The sequence below is a fragment of the Acanthochromis polyacanthus genome, chromosome 7, assembly GCF_021347895.1.
Source record: "Acanthochromis polyacanthus isolate Apoly-LR-REF ecotype Palm Island chromosome 7, KAUST_Apoly_ChrSc, whole genome shotgun sequence".
NCBI classification, from domain to species: Eukaryota; Metazoa; Chordata; class Actinopteri; family Pomacentridae; genus Acanthochromis; species Acanthochromis polyacanthus.
In genome coordinates, this window is record NC_067119.1 from 35,262,603 (window position 1) to 35,278,370 (window position 15,768).

Consider the following 15,768-nt stretch of genomic DNA (forward strand, 5'->3'; position numbering starts at 1 on the left):
TTTTTAAACCAAATTTCTGCCTTCGGCAGTTGAAGGGTACTATGCACAAATATTTTGTTTAAAAATTTCAGTTATTGCTAATCATGACCATGTCCATCCCATCTAGTGTTTCTCACATGTCAGGCCATTATTTTGGTGATTCTTGATGTCATTCAACTGCCTCTCCTGTTACAACTGATTCCTGTTCTGCTGTGCCAAGCTCTCTGAGGGTGCGGAGTAGAACATGGCTACCATAAAGGCCACTTGTAATGAGAGAGCCGGCTACCATTAGCAGTGAGTGCTTCAGCAGAAATAAAGATTCAGTAGAGAAGCAGGTGAATGACAGAAATCTGGCTAGTCTGCGTGTTGGGAAAAGCACAACAGGACAGCTGCTGTCAGCTCATTAGCAGGGACTGTACTGTCAAAAAAGCATCTAAGCAGTGGAGACACAAATTACTTCTGGCTTCAACTCTAAATAAAATCAGAGTGAAAACAGGAGGCAGACATTTGTGAGTCGGTCCTTTAGCCTTTAATGGAAGTGACAGGCTTTGTATCCAGAAAATCACATGCACAATTAATCATGTGATGACATGCTCATCATATGATCTTTTGGGCAGATCATTCACTGCTACTGAGGAGGAGACTGAAGTCCACTGAAGTCATTGTCACATTCATGAAGACCCTTTGAGATGCTTTTACCTTTGTAACATGGAGCCCTGCCCTGCTGGTAGGAGTCATTAACAGACAGAACGTTTGATCATAGAGGGATGTACACGGTCAGCAGCAATACTCAGGCTGTGGCATTTAAACCATGACTGACTGATAAATGGAAAAGGAGTGGCTCTTGGTGGCTACTAAAAGCTACTTAAGAGCCCTCTCTTGGGACACTTTTTTTGTTGATTTGTTCTAGACTTTGGTTCTGTGCAACATGACAGATTGTGTGGAAGAGGCCCTGGTCTGGCCAATGAGATGATGTCTACATGTGACCATAAACTGAAGCTTCTCACCTGTTCTTGTAGGTTTTTATGCATCACTGCTGGCACATAAATGGAGGGTTTTTGATGAGTGGATAATCAGAGGAATGAGCAGGTGTAGAGTTGTTCTTAATAAAATGCTCAGTGAGTGAAAACTAACAGGTCAACTCTATGAATGGTAACATTATGTTTCCTGTTTCCTGTACAAGTTTACACTTAACATTCAGTACCTCAGCACATATTCATCATTTAGATATAGAGGATCAACAAAAAAAACCTCTCTTAATTAAAATACTATTGACATTACTGACGTCACTAACGTCTGCGAACCAACAAAAAGTTATTAAAAGTGAATGCCTTTGACTAATCAAGTAGTGGTAACTGATCAACACTTTAATTTCTAAAAAAAAACTGAAAGAATTGCTCGAGCTTCAACTTTTCCCAGTGGTCCTTAAGATAACCATGCGTTGCATACAGTTATGTGGTGAAAATTCTAGTTATGATGGGTTTTTAAAAATCACTGTAACATGTGTGTCTCATTTAAAGAGATGAAAAAAATAAACCGTTTGCACCTGCAAAAACTAAATTTTCTGTACTCCTATGTGAAACCAAAAAGCCACTAATGACACAACTATGTCTAACAGTTACAGGACAAAATTCTGGGATGTTCAGTTGAACTGCAAACTGTGTTCACACTGAGCAAACATGAGACAACTACGGAAGCAGTAAAATATTTATAGTGTGTACAGCCTCTATTATTTGCTGTGTTGTACTTACAAAACGTTGTACATGTTGATTCAAAGTTCATGTCTATAAAACCATTGACCAAACAAATTCAACCTTAGCTTTTATGATCTGCACAGAAGACATTCTATGTTTTCTCTCTTAGCCATGCTTGTGTCATGAAAAATGAGCCCACAGTGAGTAAACAGGTGGCAGGAGCAAAAAAACGCCTAGAAATTGCTCGGGGTTTAGAGGGTTAATGTAGAGTTTATACACACCAAACTGAAAATAAACTACGCTGCTTCTCAAATACTACATGCTGTGTTCTGAGTTGCTGGATGCCGGAGTACCTGGTAGTCCCAGGCCTGGCTGTTGAAACCCAGTCCACATCCAGTGGGATCAGCACACTCCACATACAGACTGTATAGGTCAAAACAAGTCAGCAGCCCTGTAGAGTTGTACACAATCCCTGCAGGGGAAAATGATTGAAAAGACTTGGTATGAGAGACTGTTACATGTCTAGACACTGTACATCTATCATCTATACACCGCTTCATCCTCTTTAGGGCCGTGGGGCAGCTGACTCAAGGTGAAGGCAGGGGACATCCGGGACAGGTAACAGTCTGTGTCACAGGGTTACATATACAGACAATCCCAATCGCATTCACACCTTCATGGACAATTTAGAATAATCAGTTAACCTCAGCATGTTTTTGAAATTTGGGAGGAAGCCAAAGAACCTGAAGAAAACCCACGCATGCACAGGGAGAACATGCAAACTCCATGCAGAAAGATCCTAGGAAGGCTGGGATGCCCAAGCCACTGTGCAGTCCTAGGCACTGTACAGTGTGAGCAAAATAAAAGCCCTTTTGTTCAATTCACTTTAATTATGAACTTCTTTTGTTTCAGAGGCAGAGATTATGCAAATTTGATCCCGTTTTAAATTTAAAGAGCTCAATTTTACACGACTGAAGCTGAAACAATTATTAAACTGACTGCATTTTTTACTTTCCAAAACCAAAATATTGACAAATTAGCGCCACTTTAACTTCTCTCTGCTTACTGCACACAATAATGCACGGGTAGAGACTTTCTCAGCTCTGTACTAAGACACATTTCAGCACCACAGCAACTCCACCTACTCTCCCAGAGCCATAAAAGAACTGTTAAATCAAACACTCACACTAACCGTCTGGACGTGCTACCTACGTATGCACTTTGTATTTATTTATCAAACACTGAGAGAGTACTGATTAGTTTTGTTGCAAATTTGAGCTGACATTGAAAAAAAATATTCTATTCTATTTTCCTGTTGAAATTAACATCTTCATTTTAAGTTCAGGACTTTCACTTGTAAGCAAATGTTGTTACAATGTGCACTTTTACTTTTACTTAAGCAAAGAGCATGAATTCTTGCTCCAGTTGGAAAAAAAAACAAAACAAAACAAACTGTAACCATGACTACTGACTGATTCAAGTAGACCATCTGTATTTACAGGAAGGCACAGTGATGCAGTGGTTAACACTGTCACCTCACAACAAGAAGGTCCTGGGCTTTAAATGTCACCCTGAGGTCTTTCTGTGTGGAGTTTGCATGTTCTCCCTGTGCATGTGTGAGTTTTCTGCAGGTTCTCCAGCTTCCCCCCACAGTCCAAAAACATCGCAATCAGAAAAGCCTTTGTTGCCAAGTGAGTACACACAAGGAATTTGACGTGGTGTATAAAGTTGCAGTACCTAACAACAACAGACGGTACAAGAATAAATATACAAATCTAAATCTGAGAATTCTAAATAAAAAATGTGGTAAGTATAAGCGGTAATGAGTAAAAGCAAGTGGAAAGGAAGTACTGTGTAAAAAAGGCAAACGTTTTCTTAAAACAGGGAAATACATTAGAATACAACTTAAATTACAGCATTGCACATTGTTATTAAGGTACTGCACATGAAGATGCATACTGTATATGCATTATTATTATTATTTGATTTATTGTTCATGAGGGATATGGCTTGAGGGAAAACCAAAACATGCTGAGGTTAGCTGGTGATTCTAAATCGTCCATAGGTGTGAATGTGAGTGTTTGTCTCTATGTGTAGTCCTGTGATAGACTGTTACCTGTCCAGGTGTCTCCTGGCTTCACCATAAGTCAGCTGGGTTATGCTCCAGCCCATGGTGATCCTACAGGGCATGAAGTGGTGCACAGAAAACAGATGGATGGACACAAGTATTTGCAAGCAAGCGTCCTGCAAGCTGTATGAAGCTGCCCACTGCCCTCTAGTGCCTGCAGACATGAAATACATCTGATTGTGCACCAAAAAGCTTATTTCCAAGCTCTCCATACTCATTATAAGATTCCATGACAATTAAATCCAAAACAATGTGGCATGATTTTAGCCTTAAGTCACCTGTGAACCAGTTAAACAAGGAAGAGCTGTATTCATTTGGTTAAGAGCAGGTGATGCAAGCAAAATTTCAAACAGCTGTGTTCATTTTAGTTTTACCTGCGGTGTCCCTGAGGTTAGCAAGCAGGTTGGACCCCCTCAACATGGTTTTACAGGCCACCTGGACAACAAAGACCATACAAAGCACCACTGTCAGGTTTTGTCTCTTGTTCTAGTTTTCTGGCACACATTTTATCTGACTGGTGTCATTTTTCTCTTTAGGTGGCTGTAATATAAATGCCAGGCACTTTGGCACAAATTAATGTGTGTAAACTCATATATACCATATACTGAATAAAGCCTCATATCTTCCTATATTTATATAGGTTACTGTCTGTATACAGCTTTGCTAAAAAACTGTAAGGTCTGATGACACAAGTTGTTGATTTTTAAAGTGAAAAGTAGTAAATACAAACAACAAAATGATCTTCTCTTCAAATGCTAAGGCATATTTTAATTCTATGAACCTAACAATTATAAAACAGCCCTGCTTGTTAAAATACTCAGAACTTCATGAACTCATTAAAAGTCACAAGGCGGGCCAACAAGTGTCTTTTTAAATAGTCCGCAAAGGACTAATGCGTTTTCTTAATCAATCATGGGCTTCTCTAAGCAGCTGACTCAGGTTCTGAAAATGAAAATCAGAACCCTTAAAAGCAGGTGAAGGCTACAAAAAGCTATAAACCACTTGTTGCCATTGTACAAAATGTCCTTAAAGGGGAATTTCGGTTTTTTTCAACCTGGGGTCTGTTTTCATATGTAATTACATACATGTGAGTGATGGAGAAATGAATTTTCGACATAGCTCCAGTGTTTAGCCAGGCAGGCAGCTTCGCAGCTCAGCTAGCGAAAAGTATGGGGCAACTTGCCCCCTCGCGTCAAAGTCCGCCCTAACGTGCTTTTTTTCCCCACACTGACTGGCTCGGACAGTCTCAACGAGTGTCCCACAAAACCGGTGTTTTGGCGCAAGCTATCGCGCGATTTCGGAATGAGATTTGCTTTCTAGCGTCCTGACATTTGGATACAGACCACAACAAATAGCGATCACCAAGTAACGTGGAGGTTTTCGTTCACTTCTCATCTCTAGTGTGTTGTGTGGGACACTCAACGAGTGTGTGTGTGTGTGTGGGGGGGGAGTTGCCCCATACTTTTCGCTAGCTGAGCTGCTAAGCTGCCTGCCTGGCTAAATACTGGAGCTATGTCGAAAATTCATTTCTCCATCACTCACATGTATGAAATGACATATGAAAACAGACCCCAAGTTGAAAAAAAAACAAAGTTCCCCTTTAAGACATGGCAGTTCTGACAAGAAAACCTTCAGGTAAACCTGCATGTCTGTTGGGCAGGTAGCAAAACAAAACCCACACATAACTGCAGAGGAGCTTTATTACACATAACTTCATTTATGGACTTATTTGTTTTGATTTGTTTGTCTATGTGGATTACTTTGGTTGTGACCGACATCTGGAGAAAATTTCATGTCAACAGCCCCGTCAGAAATATATTGACTGTTGATGCATTTAATACTTATTTCCCCTGCCGTATACACACGTGGACAAAATTGTTGGTACCCCTCAGTTAAAGAAGGAAAAACCCACAATTCTCACTGAAATCACTTGAAACTCACAAAAGTAACAATAAATAAAAAATTATTGAAAATTAAATCATCAAAAACAGCCATTACTTTTGAATTGTTGATTAACATAATTATTTAAAAAAACAAACTAATGAAACAGGCCTGGACAAAAATGATGGTACCTCTATAAAAGATTGAAAACTATTTGACCAGAGTGACATGATTAACTCAGGTGTGTCATTTAATTGACATCACAGGTGTTTCCAAACTCATAATCAGTCAGTCTGCCTATTTAAAGGGAGACAAGTAGTCACCCTGCTGTTTGGTGAAAAGGTGTGTACCACACTGAATATGGACAACAGAAAGCGAAGGAGAGAATTGTCCCAGGACATCCGAAAAAAAAATGATAGACAAACATCTTAAAGGTAAAGGCTATAAGACCATCTCTAAACAGCTTGAAGTTCCTGTGACAACAGTGGCTCATATTATTCAGAAGTTCAAGACCCACGGGACAGTAGCCAACCTCCCTGGACGTGGCCGCAAGAGGAAAATTGATGACAAATTGAAGAGACGGATCGTTGGAATTGTATCCAAAGAGCCCAGAGCAACCTCCAAAGAAATTAAAGGTGAACTCCAAGGCCAAGGTACATCAGTGTCAGATCGCACCATTCGTCGTTGTTTGAGCCAAAGTGGACTTCATGGGAGACGACCAAGGAGGACACCACTGCTGAAAAAAACTCATAAAAAAGCCAGACTGGAATTTGCAAAAATGCATGTTGACAAGCCACAAAGCTTCTGGGAGAATGTCCTTTGGACAGATGAGACCAAACTGGAGCTTTTTGGTAAGGCACATCAACTCTATGTTCATAGACTCAAAAACCAAGCATACGAAGAAAAGAACACTGTCCCTACGGTGAAACATGGAGGAGGCTCAGTAATGTTTTGGGGCTGCTTTGCTGCATCTGGCACAGGGTGTCTTGAAAGTGTGCAAGGTACGATGAAATCTGAAGACTATCAAGGCATTCTGGAGAGAAATGTGCTGCCTAGTGTCAGAAAGCTTGGTCTCAGTCGCAGGTCATGGGTCTTCCAACAGGACAACGATCCAAAACACACAGCCAAAAACACCCAAGAATGGCTGAGAGAAAAGCGTTGGACTATTTCTAAAGTGGCCTTCTATGAGCCCAGATCTGAATCCCATTGAACATATGTGGAAGGAGCTGAAACATGCCATTTGGAGAAGACACCCATCAAACCTGAGACAACTGGAGCTGTTTGCTCATGAGGAGTGGGCCAAAATACCTGTTGACAGCTGCAGAACGCTCATTGACAAATACAGAAATCGTTTAATTGCAGTGATTGCCTCAAAAGGTTGTGCAACAAAATATTAAGTTATGGGTACCATAATTTTTGTCCAGCCCTATTTCATTAGTTTGTTTTTTTAAATAATTATGTTAATCAACAATTCAAAAGTGATGGCTGATTTTGATTATTTAATTTTCAATAAATTTTTATTTATTGTTACTTTTGTGAGTTTCAAGTAATTTCAGTGAGAATTGTGGGTTTTTCCTTCTTTAACTGAGGGGTACCAACAATTTTGTCCACGTGTGTATGTTCATTTTCTTGTTTTTTGTGTTGTATAGCTGCCAATTTTCAGCCTTATTGAAGATTCACAGCTGTAATTCCAAAGCGGTTGTAAATTGCTGGTTCATTTTGTTTACAGATTGTACAGCATGAGATAGGTGACTACAGAAAGTGCAAGTTTCCTTGTGTTTGCAGGATAGTTCAAATGTATTTATGGATTCTCAACCCATGATACAGTTTTAGAGTACTTATTTGCAGTTAATGGGAAAGAGGTCAGCATAGCGTCACTGCGCCTGTGTACCTGGACAGGGTTGGCGGGCATGTTGCCCATGAAGTGAGTGCTGTAGGGGTAGTCCAACATGGCCATCAGTGTGAAGCTATTCCTCAGCAGGCCATTTAGCTGGTGGATGTCCTGAGCAGATGATGGAGGCTTACACAGAGCCAATTCTGACTGGATGCGACTGTAATCTGGTTATAACAGAACAACAGGAATGGGTTTTAAATGTATCTTGTTACATCTCCATTATATCTTCAACTTTAACATATAGTATGGGGGAATAAGAAAATAATAACCAAATCAAACATCAACATTCATTTTCAGCACCACACAGGACTGGAGGCCCACTCTCCTGGGTGAAGTCCTCTGTTTAAAGTTTTCAGCCACTTCATCCTACTCCGTATGTGGACTTTGCTGGTTGTTATACTATCTCACCTGATCTGGGCTAAAAAGACCTATTAGTCATAGTCTCCTTCTACCACCTAGATTGCCAAAATTTGACAACAGAACCAAGAGGTTAGCAAATCCAGTTCCCTCCCAGACTACTTGAACTACAATATACTGAAAGGTTAGTATTGATCCCCCCCCCCAACGACACACACACAAAAAAACCTAACTACACCTAGCTTTAAAGGGTGCAACCATGTTCATGTCCATGGTCAGAAGCTACTGAAATGAAACAAAATTAAATCAAATATTTCATAGTTTGACTTAAAACAAATCAGAGTCTCTGCTGCCTAAACAACACAATCAAGATCACATTACATTTACAGGAAGTTCTCGACTTATGTCGGAGAAAACACAGCCGTTATGTGCATCACAATATCGATCAGTTCTTCAGAAAAGCCACAAATATCAATGACTTTCATGCATGTACGAGTAATTTACAAGAAGATAACTGAATATATTGGACCGTTTCTACAACTTGATCTACTAGATCATGCTTGGAAACCACAATGAAGGGCAAAAAGTCAGCAAATGTAGCACAATCCAAGGTGGCAAACAACCAGTGAATGTAAAGAAAGTCGTCTTAAAGTGCCACGTGACGACATATTCGTCCGCTCCGCTCGCCAACTAGTTCAACATAACCAGTTCCGATGTAACGACGTAATGTCGTAGGTCAAGGATGTTGTAAACCGAGGACCCCCCGTAGTTACATAGATTTGACAGATATATACATTCAGTATAGAATGTCATATAACATTAACTTTTCTGTCATTTCAACATAGAAATTTAAGGTCATCAAGAAAGCTATCCATAGAGATTTACCCTGTTGTTCAGCTAATTCTTTTAGTTGATGGAAAGCTTGTCTCACAGCATCTCTGCATTCAGAGGCAACACTTGCAAAATCCTGTGAACAAGAAACAACAATTATTATCCAATATACGCATGTGTGGCATTTACATGAAAAGCTCATGTTTGGGCATCAATGCCAAAATTAGATGTTTTTTAAATGTTCTGGGGAAGAAAGCTACGCTGTACAGTTGTTTCTACAAATATCATGTCAATAAAAGAAGACTGCAAAGTTTCATTCAGAAAATTACCTATGTCAACAGAAAGAAGCTGTTATGAAGGTAAACACAACACTATCCCTGTGGTCCGTATGTAGAGCTGCATCTGCTCATACAAGACCTGTCCATTTCCTCACTCTTTTTAATAAAAATGGTGGATATGCCAAACTCACATTTTATACTAGTCAGTGTTGTTTTCACTCAGACTGCTAAGCCCGGTGTTTAAAGATTCTCTTGCTTGCAAAAATTTTGATTTTGTACATCTTTTGCTGCTGACATGACTTTAATATATTACTTAGGTTATAAAGGTTCTAAATCTGTTTATAAGGTCAGATGATGACCACTCTTCTTCCTGACAAAAATGGGGAAAAAAGCAAGTACTCATGTCGCTAAAGTGCGTGCTCAAAGGGAAAGGGTGAATTTATTTTTTCTCTGCAACGACTTCACCATTATCTGAAATAAATTGCATTTTGAGGGGCTGAATGTGCTTGAAAGCCCATAAAATGTTGCAAATTAATTGAAATTGGACCTCAGTCACACATGAAGCCAAAATTACAAGAGCAGCTACACACTTACAGCTGTCACGTCTCGGAAAAACTGCCTGGAGTCACCCAGTCCAGCAGTAGACAGGATGGGGGCACTCGCTGCCAGAGCTCCAGCCACAATGTTTGGATACTTGAGTCTCATATAAACGGACAGCATTCCACCGTAACTAACGGAAAAGATGAGACAGTCTAAGATGAATAAATCAGACATAAAAGAAGTTATAATTTCTTTAAAGGACTTGTGTCACATATTTGTGGGTCATGCCAGATTGAGGAATAACTGAAACTAAAAGTCGACACTGCACTGTACTCCTCTTGGATCTGGCATTATAGTTTTCAACCATCATTCAACTTGTGTGTGATAAAAGCATAATATTATCCTCACATTTTGACTACATTTGCAACTTAAATTGGATCTTTTGGATTTCTGAACTGAGCAGGATCACATGTATAAAATCTACAGGTGAATAATTAATGTTTGTAAAAACTACAACTGAATGATTAGTTTACTAAACTGGTAGGTCATTAACATAAACTAGTAGTTTGATAATCACTTGTCTTGGCTATTTTATGACTTTTTAAATTTAAAAACAAACAAATACCCAAATACCCAAGTCGGTAACAGCTATAACAATTGTGAGGCCAAAACAAACAACTTTAGGCTCCACTGAAAAGAGGCAGAATTTTGAAATACAATCAGTCTCCCTTTATCCATTGTTATAAAATTATAATGATGTTATGATTAAATGCTCTTTAAGATTTCAAAATATTGTAAAACTGTGTGATTGTGAACTCATATAACACAATGTACTAAGTAAATTTCCATGGTTTAACTTTGGCCATGAAAATATAACAAGTTGATTCTGCAAGCAGCCGGTTGAAACTGGCTGCTCAGAAAAACTTAAAAACTAAACTCATTCCACCTATCGTCAGTCAGATTCCTTGCGCAAGTAAAATTTTGCTGTGACTTGAGAGATGACTGAGTATTAATTTGGAGAAGTCAGGACTCCACTGAATAATTTTCCTGACAGTAAAAAAACATTGCTGCCGTGCAGCAAATCTCATTAGAAAAATTAATCAAATTAGCACCAACACCTTGTACGTCTGGACACTCCGGGTAAGTTGCATTTCTGGAATATGGCAGCACTGGAGGATAATGGGTTCCTGGTAGCTTCATATTTAATTCTTCTCAAGCCTTTAGTGGTTAATTTGCGTCTTTGATTCTCCACATTTCTTGCGACCCCTGTTGACTATTTCTACAATTCTACAATTTCATTTAGCAGACGCTTTTGTCCAAAGCGACGTACAATACAAGCAAGAATTCAGACATCAGGGAAAACCTATTTGCAACAAAACGTTTGGTGAGCACACCTCAGTAGCTCATCTACGTCAAGAGTGCTGCATCCCTCTGAAAGGCATTTTAAAATTTTTGTCTTTTCAGAGTCTGTTAAATCTCTCTTTTGGCCCATTTTGTCTGAGGTAAAGAAGCTGCCTAATAATTATGCACACCTTGAGATAGGGTGTTGATCACCTCCCTGTCCTGTCCTCATTCTGATCTGTTTCAAAGGTTAATTTTAACATTAACAGTGGTAGCAAGTGTATGTAGCTTTGTTGTTCAGTGTTTCAGCTAATGTATTTAAAGTTAGAGTTTTTGTTTACTTGTTCTTGAATTTCCCCCAGAAGTCAATTAAAGTATCCATCCATCCATCCATCCATCCATCCATCCATCCATCCATCCATCCTCTGCAGAACTCAGCAAATTAAACAAGTGAATGACACAGAAAACAATGCTGCGAAGGTGAATCCTACCTGCCTCCAAACACGATGACAGGACAGTCTGTGGCTTCCAGCTGCAGTTTCAGCTCAGTGATCATGACAGCATAGTCTGCGAGTGCCTGCTCCACTGTCAGTAGGCCAATCTGAGGAATGTTGAAGGAATCATTGCCAAATGGCAGAGATGTGCCATAGTACCTCTGTAAGAGAGAGAGAGAAAGCCAACTGAAAGTGTGAAATTAAAAATTAATTCATACAGAATCAGAGCTGCCAGGAAACGATCAACATTTCTCTGCTATACTCAATCTATGAGTCTGCTAGTGCAACAGAACTTTTGAGCTTCGCAAATAAAGTGAATAAGGACCTACGTATGTTCTAATTTGAAAAACCTTTCAAGAAATTTTATGTTATCTTTCTTGTCCACCAATCCTTACTACAGAAAACCACAAAATGAGCAATGAGTGGATGAAGTATAGCATTTGTATCAGAGTTTGATATATGTTAATACTCTGTAGATGACCTCCATTGTTGTCCAAAAACTAAGAAGATGACACAATGAAGCCTCAATGTGGTACCTATTAGGGCACCCAAGAAAACAGTCCCAAACATCTGAACCACTTACTCTTGTTTGAGTAATGTTTGCTCAAAATGACAGGGAGCAGATTGTTTAAGCAAAGACTCAGTCTTTGTAGAAATGAAACTAAACAGTCTACAATAGCGGTGACTGTACATCTATGTGATATCACTTGAATGTCAAGCGATTCAAATGTGTTTTCACTCTCAATTACTGCATTATTTCTAAGTTAACATGGCCAGCATTTCCTCCTACAATGCAAGCATTGCTTGCTCTTGCTTGCACTACAGCATCATAATGAACAGCTAACAAACATGAAAGAGGATGAATACTGAGAGCGCACTGTGTGATGAAATGAGACCAAGATACAGTTGTTTTGCTCAGATAGCGTCCAGCATGCTTGGTATGAACCTGGCCAGCACGACCACAGTTTAGTCCCAACAATGGAGTATAGACCATGAACACCTGTGAATATATCCAAACACTGCCTGGTGAGATGATGCCCATTCTGCAGAAGTTTGGCAGAACAGTAATATTTCAGACAGACAACCATCCAAAGGACACTGCCAAAATCACACAAGAGTTGCTAAAAAAAAATCAAAAAAGTATAAACTATGACCTGATAAAACAGGTTGACAGACGTGAATCCAATCCAATCCTTTGGAGTATTTTAAAAAGAAAGATAGAGAATGACAACACTTCCAGCAAGAGTAGCTAAAAAAATTTAGACTAACTAGCTAGAGATCGTAATGGTAGTTTACAGCATAAAGCAAGAAAAGCCCTCAGAGAGCGCTCTACTCCACCAAGGCTGCTCAGTCGTTGTATGATTTCCAACGAATAAGTCCTGATGAGTCCGCAGAGGTGGATTTGTAGTAGGAATGCAATCATGTGATCATCAGCAGGCAGCTGATGTAGCGTTCACTTGCAATGCGTTTCACGGTGCAATCCGGTCTCCCCGGCTGTAGCTCATTTGCATCAAGTAGATTTGATTTTTACTACCCGAAACTTTTGTCAAACATCTAAACTAGCCATCAGTGAACAAGAATGAGGACAGATTCAGCTACTGCACTGGAAATTTCCGGCCTCAAATGCTTTCAGAAATACTTTTCTCTGAGCTGTTTTCGTAATAAAAGAGACAGGTTGCGACCGAGCCACCACGTTGATCTGGATTGATATCCAGAAGCAGACAGCTCCCGAGTCGATGCGTTTGTCCAATCAAGGGCAGGCAGGATTGTTGAAGATGAAGATCAGCAGGAGTTGAACACTGCCTATTGGCTTCAAGTACAGGCCCACCAAGCGGTGGATATGTATCATTAGTTACAGTGACATGACACCGTGTGGCTATCTTGCAAGGATACAGAAATCTTTAACAAATCCGTGGATCCTGACTTTAGGCCATATCACTGCCAAAATCTAATCAGGAGGTCCTTCCTTGTGTCATTTCTGACCTTCCTGGAAAGTTTCATCCAAATCCATAACTTTTATCATCTATTTATCATATTGAATTATAAATCCATTACATTATTACATTTTTGAGTAATGTTGCACAGAGTCAGATGGACAGATTAAAAGACGGATGGACAAACGTATGCCGATCGTCACATAACTTTTCTGCATTCCTTGGTGGAGTAATAAACTACTTGGAAAAGTTGAAAGAATTTGGGGCATGAAAATCAGCTTCAAATCTGAGTCCAACTTTAATCATACATTTTCCGATTTCCCTTTGTGACATAATGCGCAAAGTCTCCTCAGCCATAGGCGTCTGCATTTTGGTGGCTGTTTCATGAGTTGTACCGTGTTTTCTTACGTGTTCAGCAAATATGACCAGTGCTCCCTGCTGAGCAGCTAACTCCATGATGAAGCCAGAGTTCAGAGCAAACTCCCAGATGTCTCCCTCATTACCAGCATAGAAGAAGATGGGACCATAGCCTTTCTTCCAGTACTTGTCTAAAATGAAAGAAAAACAGGACACAGTGAATCATCTGCTGCAAACTTTTTAAGATTTATAATGCTACTAAAACTGATTTCACCTGTGATCAGGTATCGCTGATTGAATGATCCATTCCCCATGCTGTTAAAGTTGAAGTGGTCCACAGTCTGACTGAAGTACTTCTCTGAAAACCTGGGATCTGCCTTGACACCACCATGTTTTCTTGACTGTTAAATTAATGAAATGTACAATATGTGACTGATTGATTGACTGACAGAGGTGGGTAGAATAGCCAAAAACTGTACTTAGGTAAGAGTAACATTACTTCCAAATATCACTCAAGTAGAAGTAAAAAGTAGTCATCCAAAAAATGACTCAAGTAAGAGTAAGAAAATATTTGGTGAAAAGACTACTCAAGTACTGAGTAACTGTTTGATTGTAATGCCCCATTTATTTTTGTAGAAATGATGAGGTCAGACAGAAAAAATGTAAAATAATGTGCAAATTCTGGCATTTCCAAATAATAAAATAAAAAACAGCAAAAATAAACAACATCTTTACAAAATGACAAGTTAAGGCACAAGAAACACAAATTTCCAAATCTCAGTTTTTCACAGCATAAAGCTTTTGAAACAAATACCTGCAGTAAGGTAACATTTTTATGTTTGAACAGAGCAAACTACTTCCAGTGACAAGATATACTGTATTTCACTTCTCTCCAAATGGCAGAGGCTCAGTAGATAGAAAATAACATTACAACTTGGACTGGAATAGTTTGATATATTGCAAAGAAATAAATATCTGTCATGATTATCTTAACTTGATAAAAAGAACACAATCAAAACAATTTCTGAACAAGCTCATTTTATTATTGTTTAGCTAATTAGAAGGTGGCTGTTATTAAATTCGAACAGATATTTAGTTGACGTTTTAGTAAAACCCTGTAAAGTGATTGTTTCCATCATAAATAATTATGGAATTTGTAAAGACATGATCATAATGAACAAAGACATTACTTTTTCATTTTTAATAAAAATGTATGCAAGACATATCCCAAGGACTTCAAAAGTCCCTAAATTATATATTGACCCTTGCATCTGTTTTATGTAACTTTTAAATTTTGTATGTCTGCTACCTTGGCCAGATCTCTCTTCGATCCTGGTTAAATACAAATAAATAAATCAATAAAATAAACGTAAAGCCAGAATGTAACTTTAATATGTAGCTACTGGTAAGTTTCCATTCATCAACTGGGCTTACACAGCATTTGACAATAGGTTCGTACGGTTAAAATGAGAAGTAACGAGAAACGGAACACAATCGTTAAATGAAGGTTTCTCCGAATGGCACCTCCGAAAAGCAATAACAATTGAATTAAAAACTAAAACTTTACCTGAAAATGAGAGTATGACAAGCTGTGTAGCACGTCAGCGCAAAACAGGGTTACTGTTACCGTTAGAAAAGCTAATATCGTCCTCATGTTCCTGGAAGAACGCTATCAGAAACTCACAAACCAGCAACTTTGGCTTTGTTCACCACCGCGGCTGCGCGAAGAGCATCTGTCACATGACTTCAGCTGTCTCTTATGATGCGTTTAGGTGCGCCTCGTAAGAGCTATTACTCAGTAGGTCAGGTGTTGTAAAGCTGTCAAAATAAATGACAGAGAAGGAGAAAAAGCAACCACTATTTTCCTAACTACGTGTAGGTCCGATTTATAGCTCCAGATGCTGATTTTGACAGTGATTTTGCTGAGAGTCTGGATCCACGGATTTGTTAAAGATTCCTGTATCATTGCGAGATAGTGGCAAGGTTTCACTGTAACCATGACAAGTGAACACTACAACAGCTGCCAGCTAACATCACATAATGAAATGATCCAAGGAACA

The 15,768-nt window shown here is 39.1% G+C and overlaps 1 protein-coding gene across 2 annotated transcripts in view; it reads right to left on the reverse strand.

Moving 5' to 3' along the window:
* The window catches only part of dpp7 (dipeptidyl-peptidase 7), a 48,111-nt gene extending 32,691 nt beyond the window's left edge, over nucleotides 1-15,420 (reverse strand). For both annotated transcript variants that reach the window (XM_051950705.1, XM_051950704.1), the window contains exons 1-9: nucleotides 15,276-15,420; nucleotides 13,983-14,109; nucleotides 13,760-13,899; nucleotides 11,415-11,578; nucleotides 9,637-9,772; nucleotides 8,819-8,900; nucleotides 7,574-7,740; nucleotides 4,176-4,236; nucleotides 2,027-2,145 (exon numbers count right to left, since the gene is read on the reverse strand). In XM_051950705.1, coding sequence (XP_051806665.1) covers nucleotides 2,027-2,145; nucleotides 4,176-4,236; nucleotides 7,574-7,740; nucleotides 8,819-8,900; nucleotides 9,637-9,772; nucleotides 11,415-11,578; nucleotides 13,760-13,899; nucleotides 13,983-14,109; nucleotides 15,276-15,362 — 1,083 coding nt within the window. In that variant the 5' untranslated portion in view covers nucleotides 15,363-15,420. The remainder of the gene's footprint in view (nucleotides 1-2,026; nucleotides 2,146-4,175; nucleotides 4,237-7,573; nucleotides 7,741-8,818; nucleotides 8,901-9,636; nucleotides 9,773-11,414; nucleotides 11,579-13,759; nucleotides 13,900-13,982; nucleotides 14,110-15,275) is intronic.
* Nucleotides 15,421-15,768: the final 348 nt, after the last annotated feature.